This window comes from Sus scrofa, chromosome 14, assembly GCF_054392235.1.
Source record: "Sus scrofa isolate SSC_HxYL_T2T_F1_AM1 chromosome 14, Sscrofa_HxYL_maternal_Yorkshire_Landrace_v2.0, whole genome shotgun sequence".
NCBI lineage: Eukaryota > Metazoa > Chordata > Mammalia > Artiodactyla > Suidae > Sus > Sus scrofa.
The window spans coordinates 41,383,779-41,408,787 of NC_139396.1; the positions used below are offsets into that span (position 1 = coordinate 41,383,779).

Here is a 25,009-nt window from a genome sequence, read left to right on the forward strand (position 1 = left end):
TCACCTTTGCGTGGAGGGTCTTTCATGGTTACCTCTCTTGCACTCACTTGGCCCAGAATGTGCAGTGCAGAAGGATTCCTTTCCTGATGTCAAGGCCATGTGTCTCTCTCCTCACTTTCATAGGCCTGCAGCTTCTCATGTAGCCTCGTGACCCCGGGATGAGTAGTTGGAAGCCCTGTACCCCATCTTTTCTGTCTCCCCACCCTCTGCTGCCTCATCCTATGAAAACATTTTTTTTTTTTTTTTTTTTGCTTTTAGGGCCACATATGGAGGTTCCCAGGCTAGGGGTTGAATTGGAGCTACAGCTGCTGGCCTATGCCACAGCCACAGCAGGCTGGATCTGAGCTGAGTCTGCAACCTACACCACAGCTCATCGCAACGCTGGATCCTTAACCCACTGAGCAAGGTCAGGGATCGAACCCGCAACCTCATGGTTCCTAGTCAGATTTGTTTCTGATGCGCCATGATGGGAACTGCCTATGAAAACCATTTTACTCTGTTCAACTCACTCCCACCTTGTGCCACCCTTGGCTGAGCGACTGTGTTTGATTCAAATCTCCCAACTAATAACAGAGTTTAAGTCATGTCACCCAACAAACTCCCAGATCCAGTGTTTGATGAGAGAGCATTGGAGTTACCTACATCCTGGAAACTGGTGTCTGCTTTCTGTCTCTATGGATTTGCCTACTCTGGACATTTTGTATAAATGGGATCATCTCATATGTGACTTTGCCGATTTTAAATTTGGGTTGTCTTTTGTTGCTGATGAGTTGTAAGAGTTCTTTATCCTGGATACTAATTCCTTGTCAGATACATGGTTTGCAAATATTTTTCCCAATTCTGAGGTTGTCTATTCACTTTCCTAATGGTTGTCCTTTGCACAAAAGGTTTTAACTTAATGAAGTCCCAATTTGTATTCTCTTCTTACTTGTGCTTTTGGTGTCATATCTAAGAAGTCATTGTATAACCCAGTAGCATGAAGATTTACTCCTGTGTTTTCCTCTAGGAGTTTTGTAGTTCTTATATTTAGGTCTAGAATCCACTTTGAGTTGATTTTTGCCTGTGATGTGAGGTGGGGTCTACATTCATTCTTTTGTATGCACATACCTAGTTATCCCAACATTTCTTTTTCACTGGATTCATTTTTATGACAGAAGTTATCAACTTAGAACTGGACTGCAGCACTATTTCTGGGTTTTTTCTTCTCTTTTATAGAACATATTTTTAACCAAAGATGGGACAGTACAACTTGGAGATTTTGGAATTGCAAGAGTCCTTAATAGGTAACATATCAGTTTTAAACTTTGGTTTGATATAGTGTCTTCAGTGAAATTTTAAGCCGCGATGATGGGTTGTGATCACTTGTAATATCACTCGGTATCCTAAGCTTGTGCTATAATCCTTTCTGTTCTAGTACTGTGGAGCTGGCTCGGACTTGCATAGGGACCCCGTACTACTTGTCACCTGAAATCTGTGAAAACAAACCTTATAATAATAAAAGGTATTTAAAATGATGTATCTCTTTTAAATCTTGTTATACTATATTTATTAATCTTCAGAATATTATTCTAAAATCAGTAATGCACATAGGTAAACATATATATGTATATATACATATAAGGAGGGGAATTGTAAAGAAGCTATTTCATGATCTTACTGGAGGAACTATAGAAAGAATCACCTTGTAAAGCTATAATGGGAAACAATGTTTTCTTTGTCTTTCTCTTTGTAATAGTTACTTGCTGTGGAATTACAATAGTTAATATTTATTGAATACTTACTATATGCCAGGCACTGTTTAAAGTGCTTTCTATGCATTAATTAACTCTTTTTATCTTCCCACTAACCTTGCGAGTTGTAGGTATTAATCAGTGTTCCTTTCCCCATAAGGAAACCAATGCAGAGAGAGGTACAGTGACTTTATAGAGTCCCAGCATCTGCCTGCCAAGCCCAGATCCCTAATCACTGAGCTGTATACAGCTGACCCAGTGAATGATGTGTGTGTTGGGAACAGGAATTCTGTCACCAAATTCCAGTTACTCTTTATTTTCTCTCACACAATCTAATTTTATTTTTATTTTTTATTTTTATTTTATTTTTTTGTCTTTTTGCCATTTTCTTGGGCCGCTCTCACGGCATGTGGAGGTTCCCAGGCTAGGGGTCGAATCGGAGCTCTAGCCACTGGCCTACGCCAGAGCCACAGATCCGAGCTGCATCTGTGGCCTATACCACAGCTCACGGTAACGCCGAATCCTTAACCCACTGAGCAAGGCCAGGGATCGAACCTGCAACCTCATGGTTCCTAGTCGGATTCATTAACCACTGAGCCACGACGGGAACTCCTCTAATTTTATTTTTTAATTTTTTTTTTGAAATTTAATTTAACTTTTCTTTTTTGGCCACCCCATAGGATACGGAGTTCCCGGGCCAGAGATCAGATCCAAGCCGTAGCTGTGACCTACACCACACAGCACTGGATCCTTAAACCCACTGTGTTGGGCCAAGGATGGAACCTATGTCCTGGTGCTGCACATATGCCATCAATCCCATTGTGCCACAGCAGGAACTCCTCCCGTAGTCTAATTTTAAAATCCCAACCGAGAAACATTGGTCTTAATTTTGAAATTTACTGATTTTGTTCATTTAAATATTAGATTTCTTTAATGTAACTTTTAAAATAATTGTTTGGGCAACTTACTTATCTAATCTAGGATAGCTGCTTTTGTTATTTGGTTATGGTTAAAATTTTAAGTTTGAGAGGATATGTTTTATGGAACACATATTTTTGCAAAGCATTTTCATGCTGCTTTTGTTTCCTTTAAATAAAAAAAAATTAAGTAAATACTAGTACTTAGAGAAAAATTCTAATAGCATTTTTCTTTTCTAGTGACATTTGGGCTCTGGGATGTGTCCTTTATGAGATGTGCACACTTAAACATGCAGTAAGTTGAAGTTTCTGAAATATTTCTAAAATTATATCAAAAAGTACCTATAACATTTCCTTTTTTTTTTTAATCTTCTAAGGCCACACCTGTAGCATATGGAGGTTCCCAGGCTAGGAGTCGAATCAGAGCTGTAGCCCCTGGCCTACACCACAGCCACAGCAACACAGGATCCAAGCTGCATCTGCAACCTACACCATAGCTTATGGCATCGCTGGATTCTTAACCCACTGAGTGAGGCCAGGAATCAAACTCACGTCCTCATCGATGCTAGTTGGGTTTGGTAACAACTGAGCCATGACAGGAACTCCTCTTATAACATTTCTATATTTGAAAAATCTTATGCCATCTTTCAGATGACCCCCTTGGACTAGAAGTTCTCTGTTGGTTTGTGAATTTCTCATCTTTTCTGAGGTGTATATTTAAATCAAATTTCCCTTAACATATATGTGTATATTATATATCTATATTACATATGCATATTATATATGTGTAATATACTTTATTCCAAAAAATTATTTCTGAAGACAGATACGTTGGCTATCTTTTTATTATTAATTAATTTATTTGTTTGCTTTTTAGGGCCATACCCATGGCATATGGAGTTCCCAGGCAGGGGTCAAATTGGAGCTCTAGCTGCTGGCCTACACCACAGCCACAGCAACACTGGATCCGAGGCTTTGTCTTCGATCTACATCACAGCTCATGGCAATGCCAGATGCTTAACCCACTGAGTGAGGCCAGGAATCGAACCTGCATCCTCATGAATACTAGTTGGGTTCCTTAAATGCTGAGCCACGAAGGGAACTCCCTAAATTTGCTATCTTTTTAATGTTAACCTTATATGGATTCGATATTTTAGTTAAACTATTAGTTTCATTTTAGCACTTTTTCTCAAAACATCCAAATTATTTCAGTTTGGCTTTCTTCTAGGATAATTTTTTTTTTTTTTGCTTCATAGGGCCACACCTGTGGCATATGGAAGTTCCCAGGCTAGGGTCGAATTGGAGCCACTGTTTCTGGCCTATAATCATAGCCACAGCAATGTAGAATCCAAGCTGCATCTGTGACCTATACCACAGCTCACGGTAACACTGGATTTTTAACCCACCAAGCAAGGCCAGGGATTGAACTAGCATTCTCGTGGATCCTAGTCGGGTTCATCACTGATGAGCCATGATGGGAATTCGTAGAATAATTTATAAAATGAGGTTTTTTTTTCCTCCCCTCAAAAGTTTGGTTATATTGTATAAGTAGGTTTTTTTTTTTTTTTTTTTTTTTCCCCCCTCTTTTTGCCTTTTCTAGGGCCACTCCTGTGGCATATGGAGGTTCCCAGGCTAGGGGTCTAATCGGAGCTGTAGCTGCCAGCCTACACTAGGGCCACAGCAATGCAGGATCTGAGCCGCATCTGCAACCTACACCACAGCTCATGGCAACACCAGATCCTTAACCCACTGAGCAAGGCCAGGAATTGAACCCGCAACCTCATGGTTCCTAGTCGGATTCGTTAACCACTGCGCCACGACGGGAACTCCTGTATAGGTAGTTTTATAGTCTGTTTTTATTGTGTGATATTATTTGGGGAGTATTTTTTATTGCTGTGTTTTTTCATGGTTGTATATTCTTCTATTGTCATGTCGTAAGATTTTGTTTTTCTTTCTTAAGGAAAAAAGCATGGATTGCCAAGGTGATGAGGCATGGTGGATATTAGATCTGTATTTTAAGGAACTGCTCAGTTTTTCTGTGACGCACAGGCATTTAGGTCTCAATGTATATATTTTTAAAAAGTCTTTCATTTACATTGTTCTGTCATCATTGCTTCTGTATTTTGTAATTGTGTATGCTTAAGTGGACACATGAACTCAATTAATTAACCTTTATTTACGAATTGCTCATCAGTTGAGATAAACTAAATTTCATGGTAGTGAAGGAATAGAGTAATAACATATTTTTTTTTTCCTTTTAGTAATAACGTATTTCTGCATTTAGGATTCCTTTGTAGGAACATAGATATTTCCAGACAACTGAACTGTACTCAAATCAAACAGTATCACATTTTATTTTATTTTATTTTATTTATTTTTTTTTTTTGTCTTTTGTCTTTTTTTGTTGTTGTTGTTATGGTTGCTATTTCTTGGGCCGCTTCCGCGGCATATGGAGGTTCCCAGGCTAGGGGTTGAATCGGAGCTGTAGCCACCGGCCTACGCCAGAGCCACAGCAATGCAGGATCCGAGCCGCGTCTGCAACCTACACCACAGCTCACGGCAACGCCGGATCGTTAACCCACTGAGCAAGGGCAGGGATCGAACCCGCAACCTCATGGTTCCTAGTCGGATTCGTTAACCACTGCGCCACGACGGGAACTCCAGTATCACATTTTAAATGCTAGGGAAATTCAACATTTAATAGAACTGTTTTATACTTGGTATAATCACCAGTGCCTAATTTATAGAATTTTTTGTTCTCTTACTGTGCACATTAAGAACATATTGAGAGTGTACAACTGTTCTATGCTATTTTAGCTGAGATGTCAAAGCTTAATTTTACTTTAAAAATCTTTAGATTTTTAAACCGCCCTACCTCTTTTTTCCTCCTACTTCAGTTAGAGTTTATATTGTGTTTAATCCTAAAATATACAATCCTGTTGATAAGGCTTATATTTCCATTTGGAATATTTGCCACATTACCAACTCCATGGCTTTTGGGAGCATCACACCCTTCAAAATAATAATAATGAGCACTGTTTAAAAGGAAATTAATTAATATCTTTATTATTTTTTTCCAAATACTTTTAGTTCTCTAGTTAATTTCTTGTTTTCATTGCTATAGCAGGGGCATAGGAAGGCAGGTCTTAATGAAGACCTTCAGGTTTGCTTGTTTTACCTTCTTGATTATTGTTTTTATAAACTCTTTACTCTAGTTGATACCTGTGTCCCATCTTTTAGTGTTTTGAACAGGTAAAAGTTCATCTTCTAGTGAATTATTCCATTTTAAGTGTGTTCATAAGTATCCAAGTGAATGTCACCCTGGAGCGTATGTGCTGAGTAAAATACTGGGAGGACGGTGGTAGTTCTTGTCTGTATTTATAGGAAAAGAACTGTTTCTCCTTGTTGATGCCCCCCATTTTTGACTTATGCTTCATAATGTTAATTTACTTTCTGGATTTTAGTTTGAAGCTGGCAATATGAAAAACCTGGTACTGAAGATTATATCTGGATCTTTTCCACCCGTGTCTTTGCATTATTCTTACGATCTCCGCAGTTTGCTCTCCCAATTATTTAAAAGAAATCCTAGGGATAGACCATCAGTCAATTCCATATTGGAGAAAGGTTTTATAGCCAAACGCATTGAAAAGTTTCTCTCCCCTCAGGTATGTTTTCTACTTTATAATTAAAGTTGAACAGTGGGGTTATGTGCTTGGCTTAGATGTAGCCGCTTCTGCTTGGGAGCGAGGACAACACAGCCTTGGGGGAATGACGTTGCTTTTCTCACTGAGCTGGAGTTGCCCTGCTTCCCTTCTTGTGGGGCCCTTCCCTTCCTGCTGGCTGTCCTGTTGTGTGTCAGTGGGAGGAAGAACGTTCCTTCTGTTCCCTCCAAACACTCAGTGCTTCTCTCCTAACACTTCTGATCACCAAATGTGTGGCAGTTTTCCCCATGCCAAGCAGAATTCAGTTCGTCCCTGACCTGCCTCCCTGGAGAGAGCATCAGATCCCAGGGTTCAGGGCTCCAGCTCACCCACAAGACACCCCCACTTCAGAAGCCAGTCGTAAGTCACAGGTTGTCACCTGTGCTTTTGACTGACCAGCTTATAGATCAGAGGCTCCCAGGACCCCTTCCTCTGGTTCAGTTGCCGTGCTTGCTGGAGCACTAACAGATCTCGGAGAAGCATTGATTTATGGTCACCAGTTTATTCTAAGGATACAGATGGACCGCCAGGTGAAGAGGTGTTCATGGCGAGGTCCATAAGGGTCCCAAATGCAGGAACTGGAGTTCCCCCATTGCATGTTCACCCAAGCTTTCTGAACCCATCCTTTTGGTTTTTTTGTGAAGGCTGGATTACATGGGCATGATCAATTAAATCATTGATCCTTAGTGATTGATGTCAGCTCTTTTCCTCTCCTGGGTGGGGAAGGGGAGTGGGATTGTAAATTTTAACTCTGATCTGCGTGTTGGTTTCCCTGGCAACTGGCCTCCATCCTTTGGTGCTTTCCAAAAGTCACCTTGTTAACATAAAATTAAGGAGTGTTTGAAAAGGTCTTGTTTTGAACAACAAAAGACACTTTAGACCAAGTATATATTTCTTAATATAATTCACAGTATCGCAAAGTTATTCCTGTCTCTTGGGTTTCTATTGTTTTGTTTTCCGGTTTATTTTTGTTGTGGTGAAATAGACGTAACATAGAATTTATTATTGTAAACAGTTTTCATAATGCTGTATAGCCATCACCACACCCATCTCCATAATTCTTTGTCGTCTTGTAAAGCAGACTATACTTATTAACCAGTCATTCCCCTCCCCTCTCCCCAGCCCCTGGTATCCATCTTTCTACTTTATAGATTATTGAACATTCTATGCTTCCGTTTCTTCACCTGTAAACAGTAGGTTTGTAAATAGATACATCACAAGGTTGTTATGAGAACTGGAAGTGGTAATGTGCATGAGGTGCTTAACGTCTGGTACTTAACCAGTACTCAGTGCACTCAATATATATCAAATATTATCATGTCATTTTATTATGCTAATATAAATACATTATCTTTATAATTTAAATGACTGTAACTGTAATTTATATTGTAGAAAATGATTGGAAGGCATCGTTGTCTGGGTATTTATATGTATATGTAGTAGATTGTTGATCATGATTTTTCCTCTAGCTCTTACATATAGGTGCATATAAATATTTGTTGAATTTTGTTTTGACAGGAGCTATCAAAAATCTGTATCAAATCAGTTAGTATAAGTTATTGATATAAATATGATCACCTGAAAGTAGTATTATTTTAGATAGTTTGTGTGAGCTTTGTTGATTTAAATGATTACTGTTAAACTCTTGTATAAACCAGATACTGGCAAAATCGTCATTGTATTACTTTTATATGTTCATCAGATGAGAGGGCAGTGTCACATAACCACTGGCTAAACAGAACATCTGTATGAACAAATAATCTTCAGCAAACAGAGATGTGGATTTAACTATTACTACTAGGAGAACCTTAGTAAGTAGAAAGCCAAGGAAAATTTGGTGGCTAAAGGCCGCTTTTATAGGACATAGCAACAATCTCTGAAGTGTGGGTGTCCCACAAGACTCCTTTGTTACAAATAACATTTTCAAGGATGGATTTATGGTGCAATGTACTGTTGTTTTTTTAGCAACTGCTGGAGAAGAAAGAATGATTGCATTTATTCTTGCTGAGTTTCTTTCCTCTCAACCAGCAGTTAGGACGTGCAGTCTCAAGGCTGAAGCGTTGGAATTCAGCTAGCCACCAACAAAAGAAAGTATTTAAGCCTGATATGCACAAAACCCTCAGCAGGGGAAGAAAAAAGGGCAGATTACGGCTAATAACAGATGGAGTATCTGGCATATGTGCTTCCTAAATACTTAGTCTTTCATCGCTATTCATGAGGTTTCACTTTTCACGGAAGCCTTTCTCTTTTGTCCCTATGATTTGTCTCTTTACCACTTGCTCGGTACCCTAATGATAGAGTCTGTGATACTTTTTTGAAAGGTTTTAACTTTGAAATAATTTATGAACTTCTACTGCAACATAAGAACTATTATTTTCGCTCTCACTATAAAGTTCTGTTCTGTTTTATTTCTAATCCTGGAATCCTCTCACTGCCATCAGCCGGGATTAATGGGCCTGGTTCTCAGTCCAGCACATCCTGGAGATGTCTCCTGGATGAGGCTGGATAGACCATGGACATCCTCTGACCCATTAAGAATGTCGCTGCAGTCCCTCCCATAGTACCTTCTGTGAGGCTGAAGATGTTTCTTATCTGTGTGTTCAGTGTCATAGCCACCAGCCCTGTGGTTATTGAGCGCTCCTAGTTGTGGCCGGTGTGGCCGGAGAGCTGAACTTTATTTAAATTGTGTCTATTTTAAATTTTAATCTGCAAGTGGCTACAAGTGGGTAGTGGCAAGGACAGCACAGAATACGGATTCTCGAATCTCCTGGGTTCCACCTGCTCATCTCTCAGTTGACATTTATAGTCACACAGTGGGTAGGAAAGCCTCACACTCAGAATAAAAAATTACTTAATTTAGAGCAAGTGGAGGTCGTGAAGCACCTGTTTTCTTCTGCAAAAAAAAAAAACCAAAAAACAAAAAACACATGTTCAGAAGAGAAAACACCTCCTCACAGTTGCTCTGAGGTGGCAGCCAAGCAGACTTTCACTTATCTTTTCACAAAGTGGTTCTCAAGCCTTAGCTTGTATAAAAATACCTACAGGATGTTGCTCATCCCTCCTCTGCTTCTGTGTCAGTAATTCTGAGGTGGAACCTGAGAACCTGCATGGTTAGTAGGTGCTGGTGATGCTGGTTCTGCTGCTGTTATGATACTGGGAACTGCTACTCGGGATCCTAGGTGGGAACGTGACCTCATCTCACAGTTCTTTGCCTGTTGGAGCTTCTGGCCCATTGCCACTCTGGGGAATATTCTCATCAGGCCGCAGTTCTCTTGCCAGAAAGAGAAAATTCACTTTCCTTTCCCTTCCTCTCCCAGTTTAAAAAAAAAAAAAAAAAGCAGGCTTAAATTGAGTTAGATCCTTATTGCCTACATCGTGTTACATTTAAAGAGGGAAAGCATGTAGTGAGTAGGGAGAGAAAATTACTTGCAGAAAATACCAATGATTTCTGCTTCTCAAAATATGTTTATAAATGCCAGGGAATAAGTAATGGAGTGTTTTAATAATAGCAAAAAGAGATAGCTTTTAAGTTATGTAGAATATTCAAATATTTATCAATAATGTGTTTACAGTTACGTATTGATAAGATCGAAAACTCCCTAGAGATGCTGAAAAGATTCAAAGTTGAAATAACTGAGAGTTTAGTCTGTGGGAAGGATAATGAAGTAATTCTCCAGCAGTTTTGAAGTAAATGAGAGAGGTGGATGTACATCAACGTAGAGGTTATCCCAGATAGAGCACAGTGTTGTTAAATCCCTGAGATGCAGAACAGGCAAGCCGTGTGCAGCGGCCTATGTGGTGCGTCTGATTAATTTGAGAAGAAATAATGAAAATAAATTGGTAAAATTGTGGAGTAGTTAGCATAAGAGGAATTAGTTGAATGAATTACTTGCATTTTAGTCCAGTTTATTTGGCAATGTGATTATGACTGTAAAAAGGCAAAAATTGTATTCTGATTAATGGCTAGTTGTATTTTTTATTTTAATTTGGAAATTTAATGTCTTTTGACTTTCTTCCCCCTCTTCAATTCAAGCTTATTGCAGAAGAATTTTGTCTAAAAACTTTTTCCAAGTTTGGAGCACAGCCTATACCAGGTAAATTAAATTTAATATGAATCATTTCACCTGTTTGCAATAATCGGTATACTTATGCTAAGATACTTGTAGATGTAGTTAGTTGTGGTAATTGTAGGATAAGTCTAATCCAGAGGAAATGCATCTTTATTATTATTATTTTTTCTTTTCTTTTTAGGGCTGTACCTAGAGCATATGGAAGTTCCCAGGCTAGGAGTCGAATCAGAGCTGCACCATGCTACCAGCCTACACCATAGCCACAGTAGCACGGGATCTGAGCCTGTCTGCAGCCTACACCACAGCTCATGGCAACTCTGGATCCTTAATCCATTGAATGAGGCCAGGGGCTGAAACCATTCTTCATGAATACTAGTCGGGTTTATTACCATTGAGCCACAGTGGAACTCCCAATCTTTAATTTTTTTTTTTTTTTAATTTTTTGTCATCTTAGGCCCTCACCTGCAGCATGTGGAGGTTCCCAGGCTATGGGTCGAATCGGTGCTGTAGCTGCTGGCCTGCACCACAGCAACTTGGAATCTGAGCTGCATCTGGGACCTACACCACAGCTCACAGTAATGCCGGATCCTTAACCCACTGACTGAGATGAGGGATTGAACCTGTGTCCTCATGGACAATAGTCAGGTTCACTAATCGCTGAGCCATGACTGGCTCAGTCTTTAATTTTTTTATGGTATATGGCAATATACAATATTTTCTGATGAATTAATAACAAACTTTTCACTTATTGTCTGCCTAATTTAATCATTATTTAAATGAATTCTATTTTGAAATCTTCTGTCTTATTCAGATATTCAGCTGATACTCTGTGAACATTATTATAAATGTTATAAAATACTCTTAGTCTAAATCTCTATGTGAAAAAACTTTCTTTGGGAAATACTTAATATTTATGTAAAATAATTTTCTTTGGTAAATACTTAATGTTCTAAAATATTTTAAAAGTAAATCAGAGTGAAGCCAAGCACCTTATCAAGGATAGATTTCCCTTTTTTTTGGCCATGGCTTGGCATGTGGGAGTTCCCAGGCAAGTAAGCAAACCCGTGCCACAGAATTGACTGCTGGATTCTTAACCCTGTGAGCCTCAAGAGAACTCTAGGGTAGATTTTCTTTTTTGTGTATTACTCTTTTTTTGTATATTAGTTTTTTAAAAGTATAAGTGATTAACAGTGTTGTGCCAGTTTCTGCTATATAGCAAAGTGACCCAGTCATACACATACATACATTCTTTCTCTCATATTGTCTTCCACCATGGTTTATCCCAAAAGTCTGGATATAGTTCCCTGTGCTGTACAGTAGGACCTCATTTCTTATCCATTCTAAATGTAATAGTTTGCATCTACCAACCCCAAACTCCCAGGAGTTTGTTTTTTTTTTTTTTTTGTCTTTTTTTTGTTGTTGTTGTTGCTGTTGTTGTTGTTGTTGCTATCTCTTCTGCCGCTTCCGCGGCATATGGAGGTTCCCAGGCTAGGGGTCGAATTGGAGCTGTAGCCACCAGCCTACGCCAGAGCCACAGCAACTTGGGATCCGAGCCGCGTCTGCAACCTACACCACAGCTCACGGCAACGCCGGATCGTTAACCCACTGAGCAAGGGCAGGGACCGAACCCGCGACCTCATGGTTCCTAGTCGGATTCGTTAACCACTGCGCCACGACGGGAACTCCAGGAGTTTGTTTTTAAATATGGCCAGCAGCAGTAGAATATTTGTAGGACTGTGTATGTGTTCTGTGTTTATGTATGTTTCTCTATGAGAGGGAAATTATGTTTTTTTCTGCTTGGAATGATTTCAGAATGGATTTCTAAAACCAGTGGAAGTTATTTAAAATTTGAAGATTGTATTATTTTTTCAAGCATCTTGCTTTGCATGCTTGCTCCATTTTGAGTGTGAATGCATTAATAAAAGTAAACCCTGGGGTTCCCTAGTGGCCCAGCAAGTTAAACATCTGGTCTTGTCACTGCTATGGCACAGGTTCAGTCCCTGGCCCAGGAACTTCTGTATGCTGCGGGCATGGCCAAATAAATAAATAAACCCCATGTGAAACTGAGGCCACATGAGCTGGATGGGTGTGGCAGCGTGAAGGCTGGCTCTTAGCTCCTGCTAAAGACTCTGGGGCTTATCGGCTCTGTGGCAGGGACTGCAGGTGCTGATGCTGGGACATCAGCTGCTTAAACCCAGTTCTGGAGATGACTGTGGCAGTCAGCCATTTCTCCTGGCAGTCTTGCCTAAGGAGGAGTCCCATCTCCATCCAGGCCTCTTGTTGCCCAAGTTGGGGGTGCCTGAGCTTTCCTGGGAGCCCTCTGGAAATCAGGAAGCTGTTTTGTTGTGGGAGGAGTTGCGTGGAGGAGGTCCATTAGTACCTGTGGGCTCTGACTCTGAAGGGAGCTTCCTGCTGCCAGGACAGGGACTGCTCACCTGGCTTTGTGGGACCCTTCTGGTCATGCTTTGAGCTTTCTTGTCCTTTTTCTGACTCACACTGTAATTCTGTGGTTACGTTCATACCTGTGGCCTGTTACAGCATGCAGACTTTGTATATTTGCAGCTCACAGTTGAATTCTGAAAAGGAAAATTTTTTTTCTCTCATTTCTTAGTTCCTATCCCACTACAGTTGGAGTAGATGTTTAGAAAAAACTTACCATAACACACTGTTATGTCATACCTTCCACACATGTTAGTTGTGGATCTCTAAACTGCCAATCTAATGGCTGTTCATATCTGCATGAACAGATACTATTCATACAACTTAGTAAAAGAGAAAGAAAACAAAAATTACCCTAACCCTAATACACAGTTATATAAAGTATATATTTTTTTTCTGTGATAATAGATGCATAATGATGGAAAATTGGGGTTGTGTTATAAACAAGGCTTGCTTATTTTAACTCACAATATTATATGTTAATCATTTTCTGGTAAAACTAAATATTCTTTGAAGAGCTGAGTTTAATTGTACTATAAACTTGTGCACGCCCAGGTAAATTTTTTTCTCAGTTCCTTTCCTAAAGAGGAAGCGTGCTTGTTCATGGAGACTGATCCAGTGGTTCTAGCACATGACACTGCACTCCTAAGACTGAGAGCAAGCTGGGCAAGGGCAAACCAGAGGGAGGGGTCGGAGGGAGGGGGCTTCAGGAAGGCTTCATGCAGATGAGACCTTAGTATCTTTGAGGGATGTGAAGTGTAGACTTTCTTTTTCATTACTTAGGTCTGCTTTTCTTGAATTTATCATTGTTCTAAGACTGAGCTTTGTCTAGGTTTCACTAAAAGTTTAATACATGATGCTGCAGGTTTATCCTTGTGCATACATTTTTTTTCTCTGATAATTTCTTTAAAATCAGTTCATAAATATTGTTCTTGATGTAGATTGCTCTCTAGAAGTTTGACAGTTTATACTCCTACTAGTAGTGTATAGACGTACTCATTTGTGGAACCTTTGGCTATAGCAACTCCTTTAAAGTACTTGTTCTCCAGTAGGGCTATAGGTATAAGCGTTACTCAGACCATCTATGAAGCAAGTATTAAAAGAGCTCATAGTGATGGAATTAATGTCTAACAGCTGCTCTTGAAGTTTATGTTCTGATTTTTGAGAGTAATTTTTAAGACATTGAACGTTCTTTTTAAAATTTATTTATTTATTCAGTTATTTTTTTGCTTTTCATGCCTGGACCTGTGGCATGTGAAAGTTCCCAGGTAGAGGTTGAATTGGAGCTGCAGCTGCTGGCCTACGCCACAGCCACAGCAACATGGGATCCTTAACCCACTGGAGTGAGACCAGGAATCAAATCTGCATCTTTATGGATACTAGTCAGGTTCATAAGCCACTGAGCCACAATGGGAACTCCCTTAAAATTTATTTTTAACAGCTTTGTTGAGATATAATCCACATACCATTCAGCTTACCCATTTAAAGTCTGCAGTGTTATTAACAGATATGTGCTGTCATCATCCACATATCAGTTTTAGGGATGTGCTTTTTTTAATATGACAAATTTTAGCATCTTAGAGGAGTATAGCTCTTTGCCTCTTTCAAAATGTGGCTTTTGTGTAAAATAGTCATAATGACTACTGACGTGTGGTAAGCAGTGAGTAAGATGTTTAATGAAAAGTCTCAGATTAATGATTCATGTCAATGATTGTGAACATAAAAAAGTGCTATCTTGAAGAATTTTGAAATTAAAGATTTAATTTAAGAACTCTGAAAACTATTCTTTGTTATTTTTTTCATGTAGCTAAAAGACCACCTTCAGGACAAAGTTTGGCTTTTGTTATATCTGCTCCAAAAATTACAAAGCCTGCTGCCAAATATGGAGTACCTTTAGCTTATAAGAAATATGGAGATAAAAAATTACATGAAAAGAAATCACTTCAAAAACATAAACAGGTATGATGATCATGTTACAAACTGTGTATTAATAATATGTTCAGTTTGACCTTATTTTATTGCAGCTCAGTTCAGTTAATCCTGATATTCATAGGATTGTTTTTATTTAGTTATTGCTGTTTGTTCTCTGCTTTACCAGTCTTCTGAAACTTATGGGCCCTTCAGAAGTCATAAAGAAAAATTAAGTAGATATGTTAACGTAAGTTGGTGCAGTAAAAAAAAAGTAACATTTAATTAATTAATTTAAAAAAAAATTTTTTTTTTTTTTGGTCTTTTTAGGGCCGCTCCCTCGGCATATGGAGGTTCCCAGGCTAGGGGCCAAATCGGAGCTGTAGCCGCCGGCCTACGCCAGAGCCACAGCAACGCGGGATCTGAGCCGCGTCTGCAACCTACACCACAGCTCACGGCAACACCGGATCCATAACCCACTGAGCCAGGCCAGGGATCAAACCTGCAACCTCATGGTTCCTAGTTGGATTCGTTAACCACTGAGCCATGACGGGAACTCCAGAAAGTAACATTTTAAATGAAATCACTTTTGAACAACATAAGCAGAGCCATTTAGTTCTGGGAATAAAATAAGTAAATATCTGTGATAAACATGAGAAAAATCTGGGGAAATTTTGTATTTGAGAATTTATAATCAGGAGTTCCAGCTGTGGTGCAATATGATTGGTGGTGTTTCTGGAACCTGGGTTGCAGGTTTGATCCCTGGCCCCCTACAGTGGTTTAACGGTCCGGTGTGCTGCAGTGTAGGTTATAACTCTGGCTCTGATCTGATCCCTGGTCTGGGAATGCTATATGCTTTGGAGCGACCAAAAAATTAAAAAAAAAAAAAATTCATGATCAGATAAATAAATCAGAAACATAGAGCTGAAGGAACATGATCTTGCAGTCTTTCTCACTCCAGATGGAAGTCACAGCCTGCAGCATGAAGGTGTGCCCAAGAACACACAGTACTAGTTGCAATAACTGTAAATTTTTCTTCATGTCAGCAGCTGTGTACTCTTGTGCATGGAACCCATTTGGTTTTGCATGATGTGTGCACACACGCGTGTGCACACACACGTTCAGATTCATGGGTGTGCATAGTACTATAAGACAAACCTCATAGTAGGGGTGATCTATCTCTTTGCTTAGAATCTCTCATAAAGTTCAGAAAGATCCCCATGAATCAGTCTTCAAATAAGCTGTGTAAGCCAGGAGACAGAAAACAGGATTTTTTTTTTTTTTTTTAAGCCACCCCAGGGCATATGGAATTCCCAGATCAGGGATCAGATCCGAGCCGCAGCTGTGACCCAAGCCACAGCTGCGGCAACGCCCGATCCCCAAGCCACTGTGCAGGGCTAGGGATCAAACCTGCTTCCCAGTGCTCCCAAGATGCCACTGATTCAGTTGTACCACAGTAGAAACTCCAAAAACACAGTAATTTGATAAGGGAAAGTTTAGTGTGATTAATTATTACCTGTTTTTAGGGAATTGACTTTTTGGAGTAAAGAGAACTCTGAAGAATATAGGAAGAGCAGATAGATGTGGGGAGTGGCCATGCTTCTGGGCTGGGATGGGGGCCCCACACAGGAAGGCCAGTAGATATGGGACTCTCCGGTCTGGAGTGGATCAGACTCCCTGGGACCTTCCTGGGAGCAGTGGGCATATTGGGACTGCTGGGTGCTGACTGGGATGTGGCTGGGGCACTAGACTGGGGAGAGGGTGGGGGCTGGCCTTGGGATCACTGCTGAGACTAACAGGGAGGCCGGCAAGGGCACCACACCCACAGGAGTGGTGTCACTGTGTGCCCACATCTGCAATGACAAGACAGAAGCCTTTTCCATCTGCAGTGTCCCTCAAGCATCGTCTGCTGAGAAAGCTCAGGGGCTGCCACCAAGCATGGGGTTGCACTGCCCAGGTTCAGGGCCATAAGCAGGGCAGAGAAGGCTGGATTCTAGCTGAGGGGCAGTGTGACAGCTGGCACACTGGCTTGTTTTTCTGGGTTTTTGGCTCGTTTGTTTTGATATAACATTTATTCTGGCCTACCTAGACCAGGTCCATCATGTCCCTTACTCCTCTTTTCTCCAGTCACCACAGGGGCTTAGGACTCCAGCTTTTCCTCATTGCCTGGTCTCTCAGCTGCATGAGGCTCTGGTCATAGCCCGCTCTGACCCCGGCCTCCTGCAGAGCCCTTCACAGCACATCGTCAGCAAGGTCTCTCGCCTTCTAAACTTTAATGATGGTCTGCACCATCTCTGCTCTGAAGCCTGAGTGTCCCTGAGCACACAGTCCCGAAGCTCTCCCAGGGCCTCTTTCCTTTTTGGTCACTCAGTCCTGCCCAGTCCAGAGGTAGAATGGTGGAGACATGTTCCTCACTGTCCTTGTGACTGCCCCTATTTCCCATGCCACCCCACCCATTTTTTTTTATGTTTTTAATTTGCATCTTATTCATTTATGTATTAAGAGAAAAGCCACTGGTTTTTGTTACCATATTGATAGCTAAATTTTGAAAATAATCCCGATCCACAGGTCTAAATTTTATTTTTACATAAAATTCAGTTATTTGCTTCATTCTGTTCCCCTAAATAGAGGACAGCTTTTAAAAAGCAAATATTAGATCCCTTTAGACAAATACATTTTAATCAAGGTGGGATTAAAAAAAAAAAAAACAACAACAGTTACCCCACCCAGTTTTGACGCTGTTGCCACTGGACTGTATCTGCTGCTGCGCCTTGTGTTTGCATCCTTGGAGCTTCCCAGCGCTGTCCTGATTTTTGTGTTTTCCGTATCTAAGAAGACAGCCCTCCCACTAGCCTTTTGTTTTCTTGATGTTGTCTCTTGCCTTACGCTAGAACTCTTACCTGTAGCCACCCATCACATCTGTCATCAGGAATGGCAGCTATTCCCTAGTCTCAGGTAAAAGCACCCACTCTCTGACTGCTGTTTCCTGTCTCTCCAGCCCATTCCTTGAGGACTCTGCCTCCAGAACTTTTTGGTTCTATTTGGATCTTTAGATCTTAACTAGTTTATTCCATTGTCCTTCTCCTCTTGGTTTTTATTTTCCTTTTCTGGCTTAAATTTCATGTTTTCTCATTGTAATAGTTTCCAGAACCTCCTCTGTCTTGCCCCAGTGGAAAGTGGTTGGAGAAAACATGCAGCTCTTCTCACTGGTCTCACATTGAATTTATACCAAGAGCATCCGGTGGGCACTGTCGCCACCCTGTTATGTTTCTGCAGTCCAGTTACTCCTTCACTTTCTGGATGTTTTCACCTTCTCCTTGCACTTCCCCTCAGGGTAATGACCTTACTTCTTTCTCTTTCCCTGAGAAAATAGAGGCTCACTGCACCACTGCTGCCACTCAGTCCTGTCTGTTTATAAACACCCTGCCTTGCTGCCCATCACTTGGAAGCCCTGTTCCTGTTTGGCTCTGGAGCCCACCCTGCCTTTCCTGTACCATCTGTTATTATTTTGCCTAAGCAAGGGCTTCATGCTCTCTACGCTGCTGTGTTTTTCCTCTCTTCTGGATCATTCCTCTCACCCAATAAATATGTTGTTTCTTCAGTCTTCTTAAGAAGACTCCTTCCTGTCTTCTTATTCCCCCCGTCTATCTAGCCTCTTCCCTTTGAATGCTCCTGCTCTCAGCAGAGCTTCTTGAAGTCTGTCTCTAGTCCCTCGCTGCCCCTGAGCCTGATGGCCCAGGGCTTGCCCTGTCATGCTGTGAGGACACGGCTCCTGGCCAGGACCCTTGGGGTGCAAAGGCTGCACAGGGCTGGGTCATTTCCTTGCTCTGCCTCACTTCTGGCCCTATGGACTTGGGGGAGCCCATAGGATTGCACCCTACGGGCCCCTCCTGCTGGGCTGCATTTCTCCTCACCTTGGCTGGTTCCTCCTCGTGACCCTGACTTCTGGATGAGAACTCTGTCCTTGGGGGCCTCCTCCATGGACAGCCTTGCCCTTTGACCCTCTGTGGACCCAGTCTGTCTCCAGCCTGGATCCTGTTCTGCCATGGCAGCATTTGCTGGCACCTGGGTGGCAGGGCTGGGTCCCAGCTGACCCCAGAACATGGCCCCTCATCACCCTCCTGCCAGCAGGGTGCTCCAGCTCTGGCTTCACTCATGGCAGCCTCAGCTCCCTGATGGTGGAGGGCCGGGCACTCCCTATTCTGCTCCATGGGCTCCCTCGTCCCTCTCCCAGAAAGACTTTGCTGTCTTGTTTCTACTCCCTCCTTGCTGCTCTCCATCCAGCCTTGTCCAGCAGACCTTGGGCTCAAATGCACCTGCCCATCGAGTGCTGCTCTGCAGAAGTGCACTTGTATTTGTTCTTCTCTTTCCCTGGAGGACTCTCTCCAGAAAATCATGTCCTCCCTTCCTTCTTTCCTTTCCCCCTCCCTCCCCACTTTATGAGTAGGACCTCTAGCCTCCAGCTGGCCTACTGCCCCATCCACACCACTCTGCTTTTTCTGCTTTGTTTTTCTCTGTGTCATCACGGTCTGACAACACTGTGTGTTTCTGTGTATTTGCTTGTTGCCTATGTCCTCCCTGATGGTGTGAACTGTGTGCGCAGAGCAGGCCCTCAGGGAACACTTGACTGGCTGAGGGGGAGGGAGAGTGGATTAGAGAGTGCTGACTTTGACTTTGTCAAGGCATTTGAGAGTTATTTATTTATTTTTTAAAAATTTCTTAAATTATAGTTGATTTATAATGTGTCCATTTCTGCCATACAGCAAAGTGACCCAGTCATACATACACACACACATACACATCATTCTTCTCATGCTATCTTCCATCATGGTTTGTCCCAAGAGATTGGATATAGTTCCCTGTGATGTACAGTAGGACCTCATTGCTTATTCATTCTAAAAAGAGTTAATTCTTTATAGAATGAATAACAAAAAGTTTCAGTGAACTGCTGTACAGAAGCCACCGGGAGAGAAAAAATGATAATGGCCTCCTCTTTTGGGCACACTGGCTTGTGTCTTTACTTTCTGAGGCCAACAGTACTTTTCTTAAGTTAGAAAGTTATTATCCATGATTGTACTGAAGACACTGAAAGTTAATATAATTTCTTTAACTTTCTGTTGTAATAACCCAAATACATACTTGGGTGGACTTATAGAAGGTCAGATGTTATCTCGCTCTTTTTTTTTTTGCTTTTTAGGGCTGCACCTGTGGCATAGGGAGGTTCCCAGGCTAGGGGGCCAAGGGGTCCAATCAGAGCTACACCTGCTGGCCTACAGCCCAGCCACAGCAACACAGGATCTGAGCTGAGTCTGCGACCTACACCACAGCTCATGGCAATGCCAGATCCTCAAGCCACTGAATGAAGCCAGGGATCGAACCTGCAGCCTCACAGTTCCTAGTTGGATTTGTTTCCGCTCCGCCACCACAGGAACTCCAGATGTTTTATCTCTTGACAGAGAGTTTGTCTGATGAAGTGGAGAGATCGGAACGCTTGGGGAGGCTGAACTAAAGGACAGCAGATGTTCCCTCACCCTTGGGTGGGATTGGAGTGAAGTGTTTATTCTTTCACTTGGCTGATAGAATCAGATAGTATGCTGTTTTTTTTTTTTTTATTGTTTCCCTTATTTTAAATTAATATTTATTCAGTATGCAAGAGCAGCATGTTGTGATATTTTCAGATTCTAGTTAATAATCCAAAGAGTAGACCATCTTATCAAATAGTCAATGGCAGGTACTATTCAGGGGATAGTTGGGTTTTGGAGTTCAGGCAAGGTTGTTATCCTTAAACATTTAGGCAAATAGTCCTGATTTTCTAATCCAGACCAGTGAGAACTAAATAATAATTAGCACATGAAATCATTATATAGCTTATTTAAAACCACTCCACTTAAAACTAGATCTTTCTGCACAATAGTGTGAATGTACTTAATGCTACAGAATTGTACACTAAAAAATGGAGAATATGGTAAATTGAAGTGTAGTTGATCTATGATATTATGTTAGTTTCAGGTGATTTGGGTGGGTTTTTTGGGGCACATTATATAATTCCATTATTATAAGATGTTGGTTATAATTCCCTATGTTATACAGCAAATCCTTGTTGCTTATCTTTTTTTTTTTTTTTTTTTTTTTGTCTTTTGTCTTTTGTCTTTTGAGGGCCGCACCCGCTGCATATAGAGGTTCCCAGGCTAGGGGTCCAATCACAGCTGTAGCCGCGGGCCTACGCCACAGCTACAGCAATGCCAGATCCGATCCTCGTCTGTGACCTGCACCACAGCTCACGGCAACCCTAGACCCTTAACCCACTGAGTGAGGCCAGGGATTGAACCCACAACCTCATGGTTCTTAGTTGGATTCATTTCCACTGCGCCATGATGGGAGCATACATTGCTTATCTATTTTATGTATATAGTTTGTATCTTTTAATCCCAGACTCCTAATTTGTCCTCTCCCTTTTGGTAACCATAAGTTTGTTTTCTGTGTCTCCGAGTCTGTTTTTGTTTTACATAGACATTCATTTATTTCTGTTTTTTATTTATTTATTTTTTTTGTCTTTTTGCCTTTTCTAGAGCCGCTCCCACAGCATATGGATGTTCTCAGGCTAGGGGTCTAATCAGAGCTATAGCCACCGGCCTACGCCAGAGCCACAGCAACGTGGGATCCGAGTCACGTCTGCGATCTATACCACAGCTCACGGCAGCACTGGATCCTTAACCCACTGAGCCAGGCCAGGGATTGAACCCACAACCTCATGGTTCCTAGTCAGATGCGTTAACCACAGAGCCACGACGGGAACTCCAACATTCATTTATGTTATTTTTTAAAGATTCCACATATAAATGATATCATGCAGTATTTGTCTTTGTCTGATTTACTTCACTAGGTATAATAATATGTAGGTCCATCCATGTTGCTGGAAGTGGCATTATTTCATTGTTTTTTTATGGTGAGTAATACTCTGTGGTATGAGTACCCACACACACGTGCACACACACATACACATATGGACCATATCTTCTTAAGCCAATCATCTGTTGATGGGCACTTGAGTTGTTTCCATGGCTTGGCTATTGTGAATATTGTTGCTATGAACATTGAGGTTCCTGTATGTTTTTGAGTTAGAATTTTTGTGTTTTTCTGGATATATGCTCAGGAGTGGGATTGCTGGATCATATGATACTCTATTTTTAGTTTTTAAGGAACTTCTATACTCTCTTTTAAAATGGTAAATTTTATATGTGTTTTACCACAATGAGAAAAATGTTAAAAATTTAAGAAGTAAATAGAAATAGGTGGAGTTCCCGTCGTGGCGCAGTGGTTAACGAATCCGACTAGGAACCATGAGGTTGTGGGTTCGATCCCTGCCCTTGCTCAGTGGGTTAACGATCCGGCGTTGCCGTGAGCTGTGGTGTAGGTTGCAGACGCGGCTCGGATCCTGCGTTGCTGTGGCTCTGGCGTAGGCTGGCGGCTGCAGCTCCGATTCGACCCCTAGCCTTGGGAACCTCCATATGCCGCAGGAGCGGCCCAAGAAATGGCAACAACAACAACGACAACAACAACAAAAAAGGCAAAAGACAAAAAAAAAAAAAAAAAAATAGAAATAGAAAAGAAATGACAGTCAAATGCGTATAGTTTTTCAAACCTAACAATTAAAAAAATTAAAGGAAAAAACGGAATGTCTAAATTATTTTAAATATGATTTTTAAATAAGGTTTTTCTTTTGGTTTTTATATGGCTTATAGTTTTTAAAGACTTATTTTTCCTCCAGAAAAATCTAAAGCACCTTTTAGATTCAAAGTCATAATGGAAAAAAAAAAAGAAAAAAAAAACCTCATAATGGCTTTTTAAAAAAAAATTCTACATACATAAAACATTTTGAATTTTAAACTTAACTTTCTATCAAGCTTGAAAATAAAAAGTTTAGGAGTTCCTGTCATGGCGCAGTGGAAACAAATCCGATTATTTCCCATGAGGATGCGGATTTGATATCCTTGGCCTTGCTCAGTGGGTTAAAGATTCGTCCTTGCCTTAAACTGTGGTGTAGGTCACGGATCCTGCGTTGCTGTGGCTGTGGTGTAGGTGGGCAGCTGTAGCTCTGATTCCATCTGTAGCCTGGGAAATTCCGTATGTCGTAGGTACAGTCCTAAGTGAAAACAAAACAAAACAAAACAAAACACCAAACACCTTTCTTCACTCTGTTCCTGTAATAATCACAGCTATTAAAACAAAGGACTGGTTATGAAGCCACCAGAGGGAGCTCTGTGAATATGTTTCAGCATTTTGGCTCTGATTTTAGCAAAGAAACACAAAACATTTCTTTCAGTATGTATGTTTTATGTTAACCATATTTTTCTCTTCTGTGTAGGAATAATGTTCTGAAAATACCTGGGTGATCTCAGAGGAACAGCTGGGCATTTTTATCTCACAGATACTTGAGTCTCCTGTATGTCAGGCTGTCTGAAGCAGCCAAGGATGGATATATTTTTTTGCCCTCATGTTATTTACTCAGGAGTGTGTAGGTGTCTCAGTTCAGCATCCTCTTTTTGCATACTCTTGTGTAATCTGTTTTAAATCTGGTAATTTACAGTGAGTTTCTGTATCACTCATGTTAGTATTTTAAGTTGTTAAATGTTGTGGTTCACAAATGTTGAAACCAGTGCTGGGCCTGCTACATAAGAGTTAACCTGTGGAACTTGTCACAAATGTAGAATGTAGGGCTCTGTGTCCAGAAATGAAGATTTAGCAACTCTTTGGAATATATAGTCTTTAAAAATAGCTTCATTGAGTTGTAACTCACATACCATACAATTCATCCACTTCAAGCTTGGAATTAAATGGTTTCTAATGAATTTGCAAGAGTTGCACAGTCATCCCCACAATCAATCTTAGAACATTTTCCTCACTACCTCCCAGATCCTTTTCCCATTTGCACTCGCTCCCTTCTCTTCCCAACATCCAGAGCCATGGACAGCTAATCTGCTTCTGTCTCTATATAGATTTGCTTGTTATGGATATTTCATGTAAATGAAATCATTCGTATGTGGTCTTTTGTGACTGGTTTCTTTCAGTTAGTGCAGTGTTTTCAGTGTTGTAGTGTGTAGCCATGTTGTAGCATATATCAGTACTTAATTCCTATTTATTGCTAAATAATATTCTTTTGTATGGAAGGAGTATGTATTTGTACAAAGCTCCTGGGTAACATTCCCCACTAGTTTAAATTCTGTATACATGAACATAGTTTGAAATGTTTACTTTGTGTTTGTAATATCATGAGGAACATTATCTACAACTATTTTTTTTCTTGTACTTCAGTAATAGTGCCCCCAGAATTCTCTCCTGACTATTTTAAAACGAGGGTCGCTATTTCTTAGTGGTGACAAAATCATTTTAGTGGGTGAAGAGCAGGGACTTTGATAGGATGGAAGGTAACAGACTCAGTTACACATAGTAAAGCTCTTTTATGGAACTTGTGTGTGTGTGTGTGTATGTGTATCTTTACTGGGCTTGGATGTAAAATATATTTCTTACTGTGGGTAGCTTTTAGAAAAATCTTGAAAGCTACTGTTCTTTAAATATTCCTTTGTTATTGTCATCTCATTAATCCTAATGTCTTTCCTGGGGTTAGGTAGTAAACTTAAGTGAAAGTTGGATTGTACTAACTAGCCAAAATTAGGTTAGAAGTTAGGATTTAAGAATACAGTGAGGAGTTGGGGTGGTTCTGGGAACCTACTGCTTGAGTCACTTTGTCCAGGAATAAATTTACCGTTCAGTTAGTCACAGTGTGAAATTTAATACTGTTTACCACATGTTGAGGTACCTTTGAGTTAAAACACACTGCATCAGTAAAGTAGATTTGGTTTATGATGGTCATTAAAATATCAAAGCACATTATAAGAGAATTATTATTCTCATTTTACCAGTTATCAACTCATTTGATGGTGTTACATATCATCATTTTATTGTGTTCAGATTATATATTCATTAAAATAAGTTTGTTTTATTCCATAAGTGGGAAATAATGCTTAAATTATAAATCATAATATATGTGTTTTTGAGTTTTTTTTTTTAGTGAGAGTAAATTTCATGTCTTTCTGGTTCTCTTTTATATGTTGTGAGGTATATAGTATCTTAACAGTGACATATTTCTGGAATTTTTTTTTTTTTTAGTACTGCACCCATGGCATATGGAAGTACCGAGACTAGGGGTTCAATTGGAGCTACAGCTGCCAATATTCTAAATTGGC

At 40.6% G+C, this 25,009-nt stretch overlaps 1 protein-coding gene across 50 annotated transcripts in view; it reads left to right on the plus strand.

Annotated features, from left to right (window-relative positions):
• Positions 1–25,009, plus strand: part of NEK1 (NIMA related kinase 1) — a 187,311-nt gene that overhangs the window by 43,464 nt on the left and 118,838 nt on the right. For all 50 annotated transcript variants that reach the window (XM_013982714.3, XM_084994675.1, XM_084994672.1 and 47 more), the window contains 6 exons: positions 1,216–1,283; positions 1,415–1,501; positions 2,888–2,942; positions 6,112–6,312; positions 10,382–10,442; positions 14,665–14,816. In XM_013982714.3, the coding sequence (XP_013838168.2) occupies positions 1,216–1,283; positions 1,415–1,501; positions 2,888–2,942; positions 6,112–6,312; positions 10,382–10,442; positions 14,665–14,816 (624 nt within the window). The remainder of the gene's footprint in view (positions 1–1,215; positions 1,284–1,414; positions 1,502–2,887; positions 2,943–6,111; positions 6,313–10,381; positions 10,443–14,664; positions 14,817–25,009) is intronic.